General features: G+C 48.5%; 1 protein-coding gene and 1 pseudogene across 15 annotated transcripts in view; one reads left to right on the top strand and one right to left on the bottom strand.

Moving 5' to 3' along the window:
• Positions 1 to 524: 524 nt before the first annotated feature.
• The window catches only part of LOC146356063 (uncharacterized), a 35,848-nt gene continuing 16,443 nt past the window's right edge, over positions 525 to 19,929 (bottom strand). For 2 of the 15 annotated variants that reach the window (XM_084831185.1, XM_084831188.1), the window contains exons 8-12: positions 15,401 to 15,559; positions 7,945 to 10,152; positions 5,151 to 5,203; positions 1,928 to 2,005; positions 525 to 863 (exon numbers count right to left, since the gene is read on the bottom strand). In XM_084831185.1, the coding sequence (XP_084687311.1) occupies positions 1,961 to 2,005; positions 5,151 to 5,203; positions 7,945 to 10,152; positions 15,401 to 15,559 (2,465 nt within the window). In that variant the 3' untranslated portion in view covers positions 525 to 863; positions 1,928 to 1,960. The other 13 variants (XM_084831184.1, XM_084831189.1, XM_084831186.1 and 10 more) reach the window with 10 other exon arrangements.
• Positions 12,097 to 12,861, top strand: LOC146356064 (CD82 antigen pseudogene; annotated as a pseudogene).

Here is a 19,929-nt window from a genome sequence, read left to right as displayed (position 1 = left end):
AGCACAGAAGAGAAACAGGACAGTCTTTGTATCCAGAAATCCAGAGTTTAATTTGGGGTGGTGTTTGGGCAAGAAAGTCAATTGAAGCCAAACTGTGGAGTATTACTGCAATTTTTCTAACTCTGTGGGAAATCCTATACGGTTGCTTGTTATTGTTGTAGTCCACTGACCCCATCCACTTCCATAACATTCTCCAAGGTAAATGGCTGTCCCAACAAAGCATGCGGCATTCAAACTCTGGTCCTCTGACAGCCTGGGTGAGACTCATGCGCCTAGGCTAAAGACCCAAACAGCACAATTTTACACATGTCTACTCAGAGGTAAATCCCATTAAGCTCAATGGGGCTTAGTCCACGTAAGCAGGTAAGCAGGATTTCAGCCTTGGCAGCATGTATTAATTAAAGGTAAACAGAATAATTACACTGGTAATAATTAAACTGGTAAGAAACAGTAGCCAGGGAAAGCGGAACAAATATTACAGCAGTCTGTGAACCCAAGAAAATCATTTCAACAAAACCACAAGACACAATGCACTCGATTTTATTCAGAGCTATATTCTTCAGAAAAGGCAAGCGAAGATAATGGTTCAACATTACAACGTGGATGGTGACTTTAACTGAAAGGCAAGGAGGATTGTGAGGGAGAAATAATCTTAAGAGAAATCGCAGTTATCCTTGAAGCAGCTGAAAGGTAACCAAGCCCCAGAAAGGGGTGAGTTTCACAAAGACTTCTTGACAATGTTTAAAGATGCTGTGCTGTAGCAGCTTATGAAAAAGCTTTTTATCAGGTCTGACAAACTGGCTGGATTCCAGAAGCCTGCAAGGGAGCCAAAATAGCAAGACCATTACTGCTCTGGCAAAGATCTGCAAAAAAGAGAATCCATCGTCTTACTAAACACAGGACGGAAAGATTTCCAAAACCCCTTTCCACAAATGAGATGATAAAAGATCTAGATTCAGAGCACTTATATAAAAATATTCAAAAGCTATTTGAATTCCAAGATTAAAAACATCAGCACAGATGTGATTTCTGCTCCCAGGAAATCCATTTTCTACACTAAGCAAAGCTAGATCTTGAGCCCTGTATAGTTTATTAGCTAAATTTGTCTTTAATTTGCATGGTTTATTCTGCTTTTAAAAAAATTGTTCTGGTTCTGCCAGTTTTAGGAAGACCCATCAACAGCACCGGTGACAGTGGAGTGACACAACGCAGGGCCTGCGGTGTTAATCTGAGTGCACCAGCAGGTTGGGAGATGGTTCTTAAGTTATCCCAGTCCCAGAAAGTTCAAAGATTTAGGGCGCAGTCCTATCAGGATAGCCATAAGCCTCCAAACTCGGAGGCTTACGGCCATCCAATGCAGAGCGGGAGGAACAGCGGATCCGATCTTCATCTCTGCACTCCTCCCGCTCTGCATTTTGGCTGGACGGGCTTTTTCGCCCATCTAGCAGGGGCTCTGTGGAGTGGGAGGGAAGGAGGTCGGGGATACATTGTAAGCCAGCCTCCCCAGTCCCCTCCCCTCGACGCCCATCGGCATGCCCCCTTCCCCTCCTCTCCAAGGTCGCTTTTGTGAGCTGAGAGAGACAGCTGGTGCTGGGAGTGGGAGGGGAGCTCAGATTCCTGTCTCCGAGGTCAGAGTGCTGTCTCCAGCCTCGGGTCCAGGAATCCAAACTATCCTATGCTAGGAGCCATAGGACTGCTCCCTTAAACATAATAAGCAGCACTTTGACTTGGGCCTGGAAATTATTATTTACTGCATTTATATCCCATCCTTCTTCCAATGAAGTCAGGGTGACGCACTTGGTGTCATGTGCTGTCCTTGTTCCCCATTTTATTCCTCCTAACAACCCTGTGAAGCAGGTTACGCTGAGAAGGACTGACTGGCCCGTCATCACACTCTGATGGCTACAACATGCTGGCCCTCACTCACCTTACCCCAGTTCAGCTCTCCAATGATCCTGAGCTATACAGCAGTGGTTAAAATAATTGTGTTGCAATCCAAGCTCAACTGGAACAAGAAGAGGGACAGAGTAAGAACACACTCATTAACCAGTAAGAAAAAGAAAGGAAAAGGCAGCTTAACTTCCCCAAACTTGGGCCTGATACAAATTGGGTGCCAGTCGGGCTAGAATTGGGTAACTCCATGAGCCTCCCATGGGTTGGATCCAGGATCTGCCTTGGGCAAGGTTGGCTATGTTGGCCAGGGCTGATGAGAGTTGCAGTCTGACGAGATGTGGAGGGCCACAAGCTGGCCCTGGTCTACAGCTACCTTGCAAATGCTAATCAGGGGAGGTGCCAGGCAAGGAAAGCCCCGTGAGAGCTCTGTATATGCTGCCTTTGTTCCATTGTGGCGAAAAAAGCCAGATGGAAGTATAATAAAATAAAATATTGCATTTCCCTGCATCCTTCTTCTCCCTCTATGGTTTTCTCTATTTCCTGTTTTAAACTGTATGTGCCTTGGGGCAGAGACCCCTCCGTTTTTGCCTAGGTTACACTGTAAGGTGCCATGGAATGCTAGAAGGGGGTTGGATCCTGGATCGTGGTCGGAGAAGGTCTCTGACCACGATCCACACCACAGCTTGCCCCATTCAGGAGGGTCTCTCGATGCTCTGCTTTGGTTCACATAATTGCTGCAGTGTGTCCAGGCGTCCACGTCGAATACTCCACCCCTGATGGGGCTGCCATGGTTAGTCCTGTCGTCAAACCCGAGTGGTACAGGTGAGGATTAAACAACCCTCAAATAACCCATGGTTATTAAGCCGTGGTGGGCTGCGACAATCATGCGAACGAGCCCTCTGTGTTGCATCTTCAGGGGCCTGGAGGGGGCAGGAAAGTCCACTTCCAACCAGTGCAGTTGATTCTGATTAAAACTGGATCCAACTCCAAGGGTCCAGCTTTGCGTTTCAATCTGGTACTCAGTCGCTTTATGAGTTGGTTTGAAGGGCAGCACAATGCCCTGCTGGTTCCCTCATTGGCCAACCCGATGCCTCTGGGAAGCCCACAAATAGGAATGGTATTTATTTGCAATAATGTTCAGAATAGCTGCCCAACAGCCAAGGTTCTCTGGGCAGCTTACAGTAAAAATCTAAAACCACAGAAAGGAGTGAAATACAAACACAATGTCAAAAACAGAATAAAAACTAGGAGCAGGATGTTAGTGCAAAGGATTTAAGAAGCGCTGAAAGATCCTGAGACTGAAAAGCCTGGGAAAATAAAAAGGCGAGAAAAAGACCACAATGCATGCAGCCAAGTGTACCTGTTTGAGCAGAGCGTTCCCTGACCAGGGAGCCACCACTGAAAAGGCCCTCTCCTTAGTAGCCACATGCCTCACCTCATTTGGCAGGGGCACTCAGAAAAGGGCCTCAGAAGATGATCTTAAAAGTCTGGGTTACTGGGCAGGTATATATGGGAGGAAGGGACCTGTCAGGTAAGCTGGCCCCAAGCAGTTTAGAGCAGGGGTGGGCAGACTTCAGTGTTGTGGGATCTACTTTGTTTTTTATTAGAACCCCCAAGTCAGAGCCAGATGCAAATCGGGGGGGCACATCTGAAGCAGCAATGGAGTCAATTAGCTCCACCCACCACACAGAAAAATACAAATCTACATCCAAGTCACTATAGGAACAGGGATTTTAACACAAAACGTGGCCAGCACAGCTGCATCAAGACAAGGAAAGCACCCATTTTGCAGGTGAAGAACACTGAGGCGAAGAAAGATGTGCTTAGCACAAGGCCAGCCACGGCAGGCAGGCAGGCAGGCAGATCTAATGTTCATTCTACTTGCTGTTGTTAAGCTAATGGGATTTGGAAACCCTTGTGATCTACTACAAGTTACCCAAATATTGAACAGTAGATCCTGATCTACCTTCTCCCCCTCCCCTCCCCAGTTTAGAGCCTTAAAAGGTTAATAACTTTGAAGTGGGCCTTGAAACGGAATGGAAGCTAGTGCAGATGGCAAAGCGCTGGTGTAATGTGGTGGCATAGTAATATTGTCACCACCAACAGCCGTTCCAGCAGGCTGAGTGGAAGGAAGGAAGAGGGAGAGCAGGGCCGTTCCACCAGCCCTGCGAAAAGAATGAATTTCCCCCCTCTTCCCTCCCTGTTCCTTTTTCCTCGAGTAGCATGTCTCTTTAGATTGTAAGCCTGCAGGCAGGGACTGTTTTCTTTACTGATTATTTGTGAGCCACTCTGGGACCCTTTTTGACTGAGGAGCAGCATAAAAATACTCCAAATAAAGAAATGAATATTGGCCAGTCCCAGAAGGCCCTGGCTCTCTCCTGCTGTTGTTCCCCATTGAGCAGTATGTGTAGCAGCAGTGGAGTGAAAATGTTTTGCATCTTTTCTTGTCTGCTTGCATTTCCTTTTTGGAAGTTTCTCCTAATGTTTAGCTGGAATCTGCTTCCCTGCCATTTCCTCCCAGGTTCCCTGGGCATGAGGAGGGGTCTCCCTTCTCTGGCTGTCTGCTTGGTTTCTATGCTGGGCACAGAGGAGGGATGGCGGGTTCCACCTTTCCTCGGCTAGCCTGCTCACTCCAATGATTGGGATTCCTGGGAATTTATGTCTAACAGGGTTCCCCAACCTTTTTGGGTCAGTGGGCACATTTGGAAGTGTGATAAAGTGTTGCGAGCGCTCTCACAAAATGGCTGCCATGGTGGGCATGGCCAGCCACAAAACACCCATTTCCCAGAAGTCAAAGAAACTAAAGGAAAAGTAACGTTTGGAATTTTGATAAAGTGCTGTGGGCACTCTCACAAAATGGCTGCTGTGGGGGCGGCTTGCCTGTTCATAAAATGGCCATCATGGTGGGCATGGCCAGCCACAGAAATATCCATTTCCTAGAAGGCAAAACGACCAAAGGAAATGTAACTTGCCCAAAAACCTAATAAAGGCAGAGTCTGAGCTCCAAAACACAAAACCACCCCTTTGAACCCAAATAAAGATAGTGCTGGAGGGTGGCACCTGGCTTTGCAGCATGCCAGCCTCCCAGTTTAAAAAATGAAGTGTAATTAAAAACACAAATAAAAAATAAAATCAGAATCAGGAGGGGCAGAGAGCCTGACAGACGCCAAGAGAGACCTTCTGCACATCACTGGAAAAACATTGCACCATGTTAACACTTCTCTAGGCACAGCAAAAGCAGAGGACTTCTTCCTTACCACAGCGGTGCTGATTTCTTCCACAGAGAGTTCTGAAGAGCCAGCAACAAAACCTGAAATATAGAAAATAATTCCGTGCATATATTTTTAGTATTGAGGGGGGGAGGGGGGCAATGCACATCTACTCAGGAGTCAGTCCCAGTTGGCCATTGTGCAAGTTTGTGTTCCTTTTCGCACTCCCCCTTTGGGCAAGATTCCCATTTTCTGAAGGAAGCCCTCTTTTTTCCAAAAGCGTCCTTAACACTGCTTGTTATCTGTGCTGCTGGCCTCTTGGACGTGGTGCTACCTGTCCTGACCTGCAGTAACTCCACTGCAGGTTATTGAGGGTAATTAAAATGGTAGCCCTAAGTCACCCGGCTCTGCTCGCACATGCCATCGCCTCTAGGTGAGCCCGCTGGGATCCACTGACAGAGGCGGGGGGTTATCAGAGAACACCCCTTCTAAGACGGTGTCTGCTGAGACTTCTTTCCACCATTTGAAAAAGAAAAGCATTATTTCTCTCTCTCACTTCAGGATTTCACCAAGCAGCAAAGCTCATACATTCACCAGCAATGCAATATTTACTGGGAAAGAAGTCCCACTGCTTTCAGTGGGGCTTACTTCCACGATAGTACGCATAGGACTGCAGCCTAACATTTCTTTAAATTGGGCAACAGCCCCAGTTCTAACAGATTCCAATGCCATTTTAATGGAATCTTCAAATAAAACAAGCGAACATCCACTGGAGACAGAGGCTTGAAACACCACAAAAACAATCCATCTCTGAATTCAGCCTGGTCTTTTACAACATGCCTGGTCACCATAGGCAACCAGGAATTCCATGCAGGTGAGTGAGTGGGTTGTGGAAGAAGGACAGATGGCTCTGTCCTTCGCTCCTCGGCTAGGCCGCTTGGTTTCCATGTTAGCCATGGAGGAAGGAAAACGCATCCCTCACTGAAATGCAGCAAGCTGGTGGAGGGCTGAATTGCTCTGTCTGCAGCGGTGTAGTGAAGCCAGGGCTCAGAGGGATGCAGCCCTGGCACTTTTTATTAGCAGGGACCCTGACGTCATCTGCCACCCCCAACCCCCACAGGCTTCCTTGTTCTCTCTGAGCTTAGCTACACTCCTCACAGTAGTAGGGGTGGGGGATTAATTTTCCCAGCCATGCTACAATGTTCCCTATGATAATACAAAGTATTCTGGAGTGGCTTGACCTTGAATGGGCAGTGAAGACCCATTAAAAAAAGAACTGCTCTTGGTGGAGGTGAACACTGCTAGAACTGGTTTGCTCATAAGAGCACAAGAAGAGCCCTGCTGCATCAGACCAAGGGTCCATCTAGACCAGCATTCTGTTCCCACAGTGTCCAACCAGCTGCCCACGGGAAGCCCACAAGCAGGACATGAGTGCAACAGCACCTTCCCGCTCATGTACCCCAGCAACTGGTGTACACAGGCATCCTGCCTCTGATACTGGAGGGAGCATATAACCATCAGGACTAGTAGCCATGGACAGCCTTCTCCTCCAGGAATTTGTCTAATCCCTCTTTTAAAGCCATCCTTTTAAAGCTGCCCATATTGGTGGCCATCACTACATCTTGCGGTAGCGAATTCCATAGCTTAACTCTGTGCTAAGAAGTCCTTCCTTTTATCTGTCCTGAATCTCCCACCACTCAGCTTCATGGGGTGACCCCGCTGGGTTGTAGGATTATGAGAGGGAGAAAAATGTCTCCCCATCTGCTTGATATGGATCAACACAGCAGCCTGCAATTTTGCAGCTCTCCCGGGGGGGGGGGGGGGGAGTGGGTGGCTGGCTATGGGGAGTATCATGATGCGCGCCTGCACTTTACAATTTACCACTATACTAGTGTCTGTCTGCTTAGTAGAATGCTTTTATTTTTACTTTTTACCAGCCCGCTAAGAGGCTAGTAGCCTGCCTTTCCATGCTGGCTGTGGAGGAGGGATAGAAAGAATCCTACTTGCCAGTTCCTTTTCTAATGCTGAACACATGAACCTTCCGTATACAAGTGTTGGACCACAGGGCTGCCTGGCCCAGTTCTATCTGAGACCTCTGAGACCTTTCCCAGCCTTGTTATCCAAAACCGGCTCCAGCTTTGTGGGGGGCCCGGGCAAAGTCCCCTCTGGTGAGCCCTCAGCAGCTTCACTTGGCAGTAGCTGTGGCAGCAGCAGTGGACGGCTGAGGGCCACCATTTTAAATCTCCCACAATGCCCCACAGCAGTGCTGTCAGGGGCTTTGTGGGCAATCACAATGACAGCTAGACTCAGCCACCTGGTGCTGTTCAGAGCACTGGGCTGGGTGGGGGGGGATTATAAAGGTCAGGCTCAGCAGCGGGTCCTGTGCAAGTGCTAGGGCCCGGGCAGCTGCCTGATGAAGCCAGGTGTTGGCGCCAGCCCCGCTGTTACCAGGGATCCTTTCAACTGGGGAGGGCAGGGACTGAACCTGGGAACTACTGTATGCACAGCAGGGGCTCCCCCACCGTGCTCCCCAAAGTTCCATTCGAGGAAGGCTCCCAACTGCTAGAGAGGAAGTGTGGTGTATTAGTGACAGTGTTGGACTGGGACTCAGGAGATCCAAGTTCTGGTCCCCACTGGTCCATGAAGCTCACTGGGTGACTTTAGGCCAGTCACTGACTCTCAGCCTCACCTACCTCACAGGGCTGATGTGAGGATAAAATGGAGGAGGATCATGCAACCCGCCTTGGGTTCCTTGCAAAAGGAAAAAAGCCAGGATACAAATGTAAAAATAAATAAATAAAAATCTGCTCCCGTTTCTAACCAGGCGTTCCTCGTGTCTCACCTGTGTGGGTCCTTTCGTGTTCCACAAGCTGGGATCGTCGGCTGAAGCTTTCTGTACACTCGGAGCACTGATAGGGTTTCTTTCCCGTGTGGGCGGCCTTGTGGGTGACCAGGGATTTTTTCCAACTGAAGCTTTTCCCACATTCAGAGCATTTATACGGCTTCTCTCCTGTGTGAGTCCTGGTGTGCACAATGAGGGCGACTTTTTGGTTGAACCTCTTTCCACAGTCGAAGCAGGCGTACGGCTTCTCTCCTGTGTGGATGATCTCGTGCCTAGCGAGGTGGTCTTTTTTATGGAAGCACTTCCCACACTCGGTGCACGCGTACGGCTTCTCACCCGTGTGGATCCTCATGTGGTTGATCAGGCCGACCTTCCAGTTGAACCCTTTCCCACACTCCGAGCACTGGTATGGTTTCTCTCCAGTGTGGGTCCTCTTGTGCGTCATCAGACGGTCTTTCTTATAGAAGCTTTTCCCGCACTCAGAGCACTCGTACGGCTTCTCCCCCGTGTGGGTCCGCTGGTGCGCCACAAAGTTGGCTTTCACGCTGTAGCTTTTCCCACATTCGGAGCACTCATGTGGCTTCTCCCCCGTGTGAGTCCGCTGGTGTGCGAGGAGAGACGATTTCGCATGGAAGCTTTTCCCGCACTCTGGGCATTCATGGGGTTTCTCACCTGTGTGGATCCTCTTGTGCTGAATGAGGATCCATTTGCCGCTGAAGCTCTTCCCGCACTCAGAGCAGGAGTACGGTTTCTCTCCTGTATGGGTCCTCATGTGGACGTTCAGAGCTGAAGACCAGCTGAAGCTTTTGCCACAGATCGTGCACTCATGTAGGTTCTGCTCCCCTGTATGTTTCCTCATGTGCATGATCAGGGAACGTTTCCAATGGAAGCTCTGGCCACAGTCAGCGCACGTGTGCGATCGCTCCCCCGTGTGGGTTTTCTCATGCCTTAAAAGGTAAGAGGAGCACGAGAACCCTTTCCCACAGTGTGAGCACTGATAAGGCCTCTCTCCAGTGTGGATTCTCTTGTGTACATCAAGGTACGATTTCAGGATGAAGCGTTTCCCACACTCTGAACATTCGTATGGTTTCTCTCCTGTGTGGGTCCTCCGGTGTGTGATAAGGCCGGAAATCTGCTTGAAGCTTTTCTCACACTCGGAGCACTCATAAGGCTTCTCACCTGTGTGAGTCCTCTTATGTGTGACAAGGGTCGCACCATGATTGAAGCTTTTACCGCACACTGAACACATGTAAGGTTTCTCTCCCGTGTGAATTCTCCGGTGTGTGATAAGGTAGTCCTTGCGGCCGAAGCTTTTCCCACACTCGGGGCATTCATAGGATTTTTGGATTGGTCCTACAGCATGGGTCTTCTTGTGCCTCCTAAATGAAGCTGTGTAACGGAAGCATTTTCCACACTCAGAGCACTGATATGGTTTCTCCGCCGTATGGCTTTGCTTATGTATATTGAGGGTTCCTTTCTCACGGAAGCTCTTCCCACAGTCAGAGCACTGGAACGGCTTCTCTTCAGAATGAGTTCTCATGTGCACATTAAGTGCGGATTTCACACTGAAGTTCTTCCCACAGTCCGAGCATTCATATGGCTTCTCCCCTGTGTGAATCCTCTGGTGGACGGCAAGGTGTGGCTTCCGGTTGAAGCTTTTCCCGCAATCCGGGCACCTGTACAGCTTCTCGCCCGTGTGCATTCTCTCGTGCAGAATGAGGGACCCTCGACGGAAGAAGCTCTTCCCACATTCGGAGCACGCATACGGCCTCTCCCCTGTGTGGATTCTCCGGTGTTGAATGACGTATGCTTTCTCACGGAAGCTTTTCCCACAGTCTGAGCACTGGTACGGTTTCTCTCCCGTGTGGCTTGCCTCATGGCTGAGAAGATCGGGGCAGGAAGAGAAACACTGGCTGCACTGGGAGCAACTGTACGGTTTCTCTCCAGCGTGACTCCTCTCATGTATAACCAGCTGAGACCGCTTATGGAAACTTTCCCCACAGTGGATGCATTTATATGGATTCCCTTTTGCTGGTTTCCCTTGAAGGGTTTCCTGGGGATTTTCTGCACCTTGCAGGCTTCTGGGTGTCTCTTCCATCTTAGGACGATGGAGAGAGTCCACTCTCACTTTTCCCAAAGATGCTCCCCCTCCCGGCTCGGGTGGGTCCAACTGACTCTTGGCTTCTTTCCCCTGTGCTCGGTCATTGTCTGCTCGAACAAAAACAGAATTATGAGTCAGATCTGCAGCAAACTGTTGCAAGGTGGAGTACTCCTGTTCAGGATACTCCATTCCGTTTCCCCTCCCATCTAGTTTTCATTCCCCCTTTCCCAACAGCTAGCATTCAGCACCCACTTAGCATGCTCGGGTCTTATTTGGGGGTTCTGCTCCCGGCGGGGCGGGGGTATAAGGGTTTTTTTATACTTCTGCAAGCCTGCTGATACCTCCCTTCTTGCGCACATGTGCTGCTGTTTCACTTAGAGGCAATGGCACTTGGAGAATTATTATTACTGCTAAACACTTATAAAGCGTCTACATACAATTTTCAAAGTGTTGTACAGATATTAAAAGATAAGTACTTAAGAGTCAGGCTGGATCAGACAAAAGGTCCATCCAGTCCAGCATTCTGTTCACACAGTGGCCAACCAGCTGCCCACAGGAAACCCACAAGCAGGACCTGAGTGGAACAGCACCCTCCCGCCCATGTTCCCCAGCAACTGGTGTACATAGGCCTACTGCCTCTGATCCTGGAGACAGCATATGGCTATCAGGACTAGTAGCCATTGATAGCCTTATTCTCCATGAATTTGTCCCATCCCCTTTTAAAGCCATCCAAACTGGTGGCCATCATGACATCTTGTGGAAATGAATTCCATAAAACCAAAAATTAAACAAATGCATGAAACAAAGTGAAAAAAAGCCAACAGAATAAAAAGCAGAACCCAGCCCAACAGACTGGTTTATATGCCAAAATCCTGCTTGAACAAAAATCACTTTGCCTGCCAGCAGAAGAAAAACAGACAGCAATAAAGTGCGCAACTGAGAAGACTGAGGGGAGATAGGATAGCGCTTTTCAAGTACTTGAAAAGTTGTCACAAAGAGGAAGGCCAGGATCTCTTCTTGATCATCCCAGAGTGCAGGACATGGAATAATGGGCTCAAGTGACAGGAAGCCAGATTCCGGCTGAACATCAGGAAACACTTCCTGAGTGTCAGAGCAATACGGCAATGGAACCGATTACCTGGGGAGGTGGTGGGCTCTCCCGCACCGGAGGCATTCAAGAGGAAGCTGGACAGCCATCTGTCGGGGATGCTGTGACTTGGGATTCCTGCACTGAGCAGGGGGTTGGACTCGATGGTCTTATAGGCCCCTTCCAACCCTACTATTATATGATTCTATTCTATACATGTTTAGACATATATAAGTCCTACAACTCCCAACATTCCCCAGGCGGCATGGCTGGATGGGGAATGCTGGGAACTGTAGGACTTATTTCTGTTTAAACATGAAGGTTGTGCCCAAAAATCACTTAACCGCAGCAGATTAATCAAATCAATCAGCAAGATTTTCTAAATGCCTAAAAACCTGGGAGATATTCCATCTACCTCCCCCCCTTTAGAAGAACCGAGGAGGTAGAACGGATAGCACCACTTCAGCCTACTTGGGGGACGGGGGGAGAATACCACTCCTGAATACTCCACTACATTTAAAAAACCAACAAACACCAGAATGGAAAGACCATAGAGATGGGAATGGTCTAGAGTGATCTATACAGGGCACAAGAGAAAATGCCATCAGCTCTAGACCATAGAGTCGGGAATGGCCTAGATTGGCCTATACAGGCCATAAGAAAAACAAAATGTTATCAGCTCTAGACCATAGAGATGGGAATGGTCTAGATTGGCCTATATAGGCCATAAGAAAAAAATGGTATCAGCTCTAAGCCACAGAGATGGGAATGGTCTAGAGTGACCTACAGAGTCTACAAGAGAAAATGTTATCAGTTCTAGGACCGCCACTCTATGGCTCATCCACCTGGAGCGACTGCACAGGTATTCCATTGTGTGGGTGGGTGGGGATGTTTCCCTACCCCTCCTTCTAAGCTGAACGTTCTCAGTTCTGAAAAGAAACAGAAAGTTCTGCAAAACAGGAAAATGGGGCACTGCTGCCTGAAAGTCACAATGTATTTCTTTGTCTTCTTCAACCACCTCTTCTTCATCTTGGGCACTCTGATCGTGGCTGCTGGGATATGGATCCTGTTCGACAAGAACACCTTCACGTCCTTTCTGCAGACCTCGTCATCCTCTTTCAAGGCCGGGGTGTACCTCCTCATTGGGGTTGGGGCCATCACCATGGTGATGGGGTTCCTGGGCTGCGTCGGCGCCTTTTACAGGATCCAATGTCTCTTGGGCCTGTACATCACCTGCCTCTTACTCATCCTCACCGCCCAGATAACTGCCGCCCTCCTCCTCTATCTCCAACAGAATGCGCTCCAAGCGAGGATGGCCACGATCGTCAGAGACCTCATCCATGATTACAACCCCAATGATGAAACCAACCAGACCATGGAGACCGCGTGGGACTTTGTCCAGTCCCATCTGTCTTGCTGCGGCTGGACCGGGCCAGAAAACTGGAAAATCAATGCAGCCGTATGGGAAAGCAATCAGACGTACTACCCGTGCTCTTGTGGCAACAACTCGCAGATCGATGTGGGTTTCTGCCCTTTGGACGTTGCTTCTGGAGGCACGACCGCAAAGGAATGGCCAGTTTCAAAGCGAGGTTGCAAGCAAGAGGTGCAGAAATGGTCGCAGGAGAAACTGGATGGCATTCTTGGCGTCTGCTTAGGGGTGGCCGTCACCGAGATGCTGGGAATGTTGCTCTCCATCTGCGTCTGCAAGAGCAAAAAACACACACGATGATGCTGGAGCACTTGAGTGCCAAGAATGCTGGACCGCCCCAGAGCAAACGGGAGATTTCTTTCCTCAGACCCAGGACTGTCTCCAGCACCAGCCCATCCCTCGGGTGCCATCCAGCATTGCCATGGGAGTTCAAGGATCAAGGCCTTGGGCAGCCCCCTCCTCCCTCTTGACTGTTCTCCAACAACGCAAGCCATTTCGGTCTTCCTCAACTCGTGCGCTGCCTTGAGACTTTACCCCGCCAGTGCTGTGCTAGACTGCCTTCTTCCTTCTTTGTCTCCACATTCTGATGAGGCACAGAATATTCCTCCTTGGCCACTCTTGACCGCCACTGCTCCATGTACATAACCCTTGTATTCTATTCAGTCCAGAAGAATTTGGGGGGCCTTGGCTACAGCTGGTGGTTTGGTCTCGTCCTTTTGAACATACGCATTGTCACCCTTCCTGTAGTGGAGATTCTGCCCTTTTTTCACATGACTTCTTCAAATCTGCTGAACGTTCTCTTGAATCTGTCCTTGCATTGTTCTCTGTATTTCTTCTCCTTCTTAAAAAAACCCAACTTTTTCACTCGCTGCTCAATCTTTGGTAACACCAATTGGATTGAGGGTTGGCCTAGACCAAGGGTGGTCAACCTGTCACCACATGCGGCCCTCAGCCTAATTTCAAAAGCCCTCTACAAGTGATCAGTTCAACCCCCTGAGCAAGCTGCTCCTTCCCTGGCACCCTGCTATGTCTGAATGAAGAGGGGGAGACAGAGGCTGGGTGCACACAAAATGCTAACCCACACTTAGTGGTTGAGTGTGGGTTGTTTTTGAACTGTGGGTTGTTGTCAAACCATGGGTTATCATGTTGTCTGAACGCAGTGCGTTTTATTATTATTTATTTTTATTAATTACATTTCTAGGCCACTCATTAGCCAAAGCTCTCTGGGCAGTTTACAAGACAAGCTGTGTGTCTTGTTAACCATGCAGGGTGGCTTAACCACCTTGAACAACCCAAGAACAAACCATGGGTTCTCAAGGTGGCTTGTTTGAAAAAAATAGCCAGACTGCATGGTTAGCAAGCCACCTTGCGGAAAATGTCCTGGGTTCAGACAACACACTAACCCACAGTTCAACAAACAACCCATGGTTCAACAACAACCCGCACTCAACCACTGAGTGTGGGTTAGCGTGTTGTGCGAACAGCCCCACAGAGAGGGATAGGGAGTGGGAGATGGGAGAGAGAAGAGAGTGTCATTTCAATGGGGGGAAAAACGCACAAAAGTTGGGAAACCCCCAAATGATTGGTGGTTGGGGAAAAGCAGACGGGGCGAGGAGAAGGCCAGGTGGTCATCTGGGGAACCCCAGATGGCTGGATTTGGCCCCCAGGTTTGCTCTTATTTACTCCAGCCTGGTGCATCTTCTTCAAATTGATTGTAAAGAGGGTTTTATATTCACCTCTTGTGGTTCAAACACATAAGCCGATGAATTGATCCGCTTTTTATGCTACGGTTCTTGTTCTCTTAGATTCAGCTCTGAGCCTCTTCTGCATTTCTCCTTTGGTTTTGCAAATGTCTTCCAAATGGAAGAAATTCACGTAGAGGTTTAAATGAATGTATTTCAATAATAAAAATATTTGCTTCAAAACAGCAACAACAAAACCAGAACAGGATTCCCTGCAAGGACATCGTTCACCCATGTGAACCTGGCTAATCTTTAAGACCAGCCTCAATGAGTCTCAAATCTGTCTGATGTTCTACGTTTTCAGGTGGAAACCATGGCCCCATAATCCCAGATCTGCAGGAGCTCAGCAGTAGTGAATTGTTGGTGAAGGGAGGCATTCTGCATATGCAGAGAGGTACGCTTGGTCTTTAACCCCAAGCAGCCCTCCTAAGCTTCGTATCCTGCATTCAGGCCTAACAGGTTTTGCCCTCCCATGGCAAATTCTGGGCCTCTCTGACATCACAGCAAATGGTGAGGGTGGCTCTCGCAACGTACCACCAAGTCAACAGACGCATGGGGTCTTCCTGTTAAGAAACATATGAAGCAGCGTAGATTAGTTCCTGCCCTGTATCACGGAAGGGACATTTCTCTTTCCACGGCATGACATTCTGTGGTCTACAGATACCCTATTCTACAGGGTATATCGAAAAAGGAGAACACAAAAAGTGGGGAAACGTTTCTGAACTAAGAGAAAGAAAGTCAGAGTCAGAGGGCCACAATCCCACCCATTGTGGACGGTAGATCTTCTCAGTGTTTTCATATTGTCCATGCTCTGACTGAAGAAAGCAGGGAAATGAGCAGGGAGTTCCAAGTGGATAATATGAGCAGTGGAAAGGGGAAAAAAGGGAGAGACTTCAACCAGAAGACACTGTCTATACTAGGCAACAGAGCTGGAAAACCCCACAAGCACTTCAAGGGACTGCTACAATTCCAAGAAAATAAGCAAGCCCTCCCCAACCTGGTGCCCTCCAGATGTGTTGGACTACACTTTCCATCATCCCCTTATGGGAACTGTAGTCCAACACAATAAACTATATGGCCACAAGAGTCTAAGCTACCTGCCAGTATCTTGCCCTTCTTCTCTGCTGCTTCGCTTCCTTCTTGCATCCTCATTCCATCCAGATTTCCAGAATTCTCTTCAGTTTCCCCCACTTTGCTTCTTTCCCGTGATGCCCCACACGGCTCCCCTTCGTCTTCGCTCGGCCACACATCAGCTGCTGGAATAACCAAAAGGGTGTGTGTGAGTGAGTGAGTGAGTGAGCGAGTGAGTGAGAGAGAGAAATGGAGCCTCAAACCAAAATTCACAGCTGTGGAGAATGTTGAAATGAGAAAGAAATTCTGCCTATACATTATTAAGAGAATTGTCAATATTATTTCTAGAGTGCGAACATTAACTGCTTGCACCCTCCCAGAGAAACCAGGGAGGAGCAGCACCAATATAAAGCAGCCACCAGCTGTTTAGCACCAACACCTTTCGTCTTCTACCACACCTCTCCTTTAAAGAAAAAAAGAGCTCATAATACATACAAGTGCCTCTGAGCATGTACAGAGCATCACTGCCACACCACTGAGCAATGGCAGCCTCCCCCTGAACACTTAGCATTGAGGAGCAAGATAGATAGGAGAGCTCCCCTGGATCTGATCAATGAGACCCCCCTCTCTTTCATCAGAAATTAAGCACAGATCTCACTTTCCTTGTGAGCAACCAATAAAAAAAGAAGAAATCTGAAACTCTCAAACTAAATCTAAAGATGATGAAGTATTCCATAGCCGACTGCACCTGCCCACTTATTGTTGTTGTTGTTATCATTATCAGAATGTATACACCATTCTATACCTATGTCTGCTGAAGACATTTTTCTTTAAACACACCTTCCCTGACTAACCAGCCATGGTTTAGGTAACATAATCCATCTTAAAATATTTTAATTCAGGATTTTTATTCTTTTCCCCCACTTCTTTTTATTGTTCACCACTCGGGAATCTAGTGAGATATTGACCTGGTTCACACATAATGTTGACCCATGGGTTGTTGAATTCTGGGTTGCTGTGACATGCAAACCAAGCCGTGCTAGCAAACCACGGCTTGTTAACCACAAACAACACAGAAAGAGAACCCATGGTATGTTGTTGGGTTGTGAACTCTGGGTTGTTTAAACCGTGAGTCATGTGATATGTGAGCCCAGAACCGTGAGTGGTTCATGGGTTGTTTTGCTTGGCTACAGAGGCAGCAGGCAAGAGTGGCAAAAAACAACACAACTGCTCTACATGCCAGTATCTACAGCACTGCAAAGGCATTTGAGATACAGGGAGGGAGAAGGAGGAGGGAAACAAACAACCCAAGGATTGAGAGAACAAACCATGGTTCGTTTGAAAGTCTTCCAGATAAACCCTGGGAAGGGCAACAAACCACAGGTTAACTAAGGGTTAAATAAACAATGGGTTAGCGTTATGTATAAATCAAGTAATAAAGGAGCATATAATTCTTGCACATAAATAAATAAGATTCCTGAGCAGTGAAAAGTAAAGAAAAAAAGAAGAAAAATATTTAAAATCTAGTTATACCAATAAAACCATGGCTGGTCATTCAGGAAAAGCTTGTTCAAATAAAAATGTCTTTAGCAGATGCCGAAAACAAAGCAACATTGGTGCTTGCCTGACATCAACAGGAAGGGAGTTCCAAAGAGAGGAGCCAGCACCCTGAAGGCTCTACTCCGGGTGGACTCTACACAGACCTCAGGTCCATGTGGATGCACCAAGAGCACTCACCTGATGACCTCAGTGAGTGGGCAGGCTGATAAAAGGCGCTCTCTCAAATATCATGGTATACACACTCTTAGACAGGGAGACAGATGTTGTCATGTATATGAGGCCAGCCCAGCAGCTGGCATTCTTGAGTGGCTGCCAAGGCCCAAGAACCTCAGCAGGGCTTACTGCTTATGCCTGCCTTAGCCACACACACCCCTAAAAAACAATAATTCTGGCCTGGTGCTGTGCTCCCAAGTAGCGCCAGATGGCTGGGTCAAGCTGCCATTTTAAAATTTCCCTCAGTGCCCCAAAGCAACACTACACTGTGAAAAATTAAAATGGAGGCTTGACCCATCTCAAACCTGGAGCTGCCACTGCACGTATCAAAAGTGGCCCTAATGGAGCAAACTGTAGCACTTCAGACTGCAGGTGGTGAGAGGTGGTAGGGGTTTCACGTGATTGAACAGTCCTCTATGCAAACATACACACATAATTCCATGCACAGAGAAAGCTAGCTTGTCAGGGAGAAAGCTAGGCTAGAAACTCTCTTCCCAACTTGCTAGTTTTCTATGCTCCAGCAATTTTTTTGTACGAAGAAGAATTTGATCACTTGAGTTTCAACTTGCAATCTGAAATGACACACCCCAAGACACAGGCTTACTACCCTCAGTGAGAATTAGGCCATAACCACCCAAGGAAAAAAAGTTGTTTGGCTGAACTGTCAATTACCTAACAATGAGCCTGTTTACATGATCAAGCAGCCCACCATGGTTTATTTACTGTGGCGTGTCCCATGCAACTTTTGAATGTGAAAGCTGTAAGTGCGGCTTGTTGTGTCATCTGAACCTGTCGAGGGTGGGTTGTTGGCATAGTTAACAAACCATCCACAACCCTAAAACAGCCCATGCATTGTGGGTGGTTTGGTAACCACAGCAACAACCCACCCTTGCTGGGTTCGGATGACATGACAAGCCATGGTTGCAGTTTGAATATTAAAAAGTTGCCCGGCACGTGCTGCAACCTACTGCAGTGATCATGCAAACCAGGTCAATATATGTTAACCAAATATGCCAATACTACAGCGCTGCAAAGGCATCTGGGATACAGGGAAGGAGTGGGCGAAGGAGGAAGGAAACAATCCAGTAATTGAGAAAAAAAATTATGGTTTGAACTAGTCATGTGACGCTTCTTGAGGAGTAACTTATTTCATCCATTCAAAAGATAATAACCAGCAGACATTCCAGCAGGCTGTATGGAGGGAGATGAGAGGAAGAGCAGGGCCATTCCATCAGCCCTGTTGAAATAATTTTTGCCCCATTCTTTTCATGTCTTTTTAGATTGTAAGCCTGTGGGCAGGGACTGTCTTGTTTAATTGATTATACGCAAGCCGCTCTGCAAGTCTTTTTGGCTGAGGAGTGGCATAAAAATACTTCAAATAAATAAATAAATACACATAAGACTGCTTATCTCTGAGTAACTTTGAAGTAAACACCATACCGCTTTCTGTCCACCTTTGAGGCCTCTCTCTGTACTGGTGCCTTCCCTTCTTTCCTGCCTTGAGGTAAAATCGGAGCACTGGTTGACAGGCTTCGGCCTAGCAGGCCAGGCCTAGACCACAGCATCAACACTATAAAGGTACCTTTAGTCAGAGTGTTGGCCGTACTAATACCAGCTCCAGATCCATTCTCTGACAGAGATTGTTTTTAAACAAAGACTGAAGGTGACCTTTTTTCTTTTTTTTTTTTACCTCAACAATAAACCTTGCCGTGTAGGCAAAGGCTGACATTGTATCCAGGCCTATTCTGCCTGGATAAACAGTCAAACAACTGCACTTAGGGTTATTCTGGAAGAAACGCCTGCTGCCGCCACCATCACCAACACCAGTCCTCCCCGTGGACTTCTGCCTGGTGGACCGCCAGTCCCTGCAGGACCAGGCCCCCAGGTACTGAGCCAGCTGTGCTGACTGTTCCACCTGCCCCTTCCTGGAGGGGCTACATAAGCTGGCTGGCTGAGGTGGCCTGGGAGAGCCAGGGCCTGCAGGAGAAGCCACCACCACCACCGGGGAAAAGGCATGCCTGCTGCTGTCGCCGCTGCCACCACCACCACCACCATCACCACCGTGGACTCCTGCCTGGCAGTATTTTTAAAGGGGATTTTAAATTGTTTTTAAATTGGGGGGGGGGAGTCTGTTGTGTTTTTAGGGGTGGGTAGCCTGCCTGATAGGCGGGAGCGAGGGGGCATGTGTCCACCTGATGGAGGCAGTGGGGGGAGTGTTGGGGGCCAGAAGATACCGAGGCTGGGCGGCAGGCGCTGGCGGAGCGCTAGGGGAAGGCCATGCCAGGTAAGGGGAACAAGGGAGAGATGTGTAGTATCTGTCCCCTGCTCCGGGCCTGTCCAGAGCCAAAGGATGGCTGGGGGAGGCGTGACCCCATCTTCTGGCCTTCGTTTGCTGCTCTGCAATGCCAGGTCTGTTACCCAGATAACCTCCCTCATCCATGACATGATCCTGGATGAGGGTGTAGACCTGGCATGTATTACGGAGACCTGGCTGGCCGAGGCTGCTGCTCCAACCCTTGCAGCCATGTGTCCAGCCGGATTTTCGTATGCACAGCAGCCGAGGGCTGGGGATCGGGGAGGGGGAGTGGCTGTTATCTACCGAGAGTCCTTGGTCTTCACCAGAACCCCTCTCCGGGAGACCAAGGTTGCTGAGTGCATGTACTGGAGGTTGGGCCCGAAGGGCAGTCTGGGGATTCTGCTCGTGCACCGTCCACCCCGCTGCACAACTGACTCCCTGGCCGAAGTGCTTGAGGTGGTCTCTGATGTGTGTGTGCGGTCCCCT

Source organism: Heloderma suspectum, chromosome 2, assembly GCF_057233095.1.
Source record: "Heloderma suspectum isolate Gila_16-S chromosome 2, 16-S_ref, whole genome shotgun sequence".
NCBI classification, from domain to species: Eukaryota; Metazoa; Chordata; class Lepidosauria; order Squamata; family Helodermatidae; genus Heloderma; species Heloderma suspectum.
Note: the sequence above shows the minus strand (reverse complement) of the source record. Positions and strands in the feature narration are given on the sequence as shown.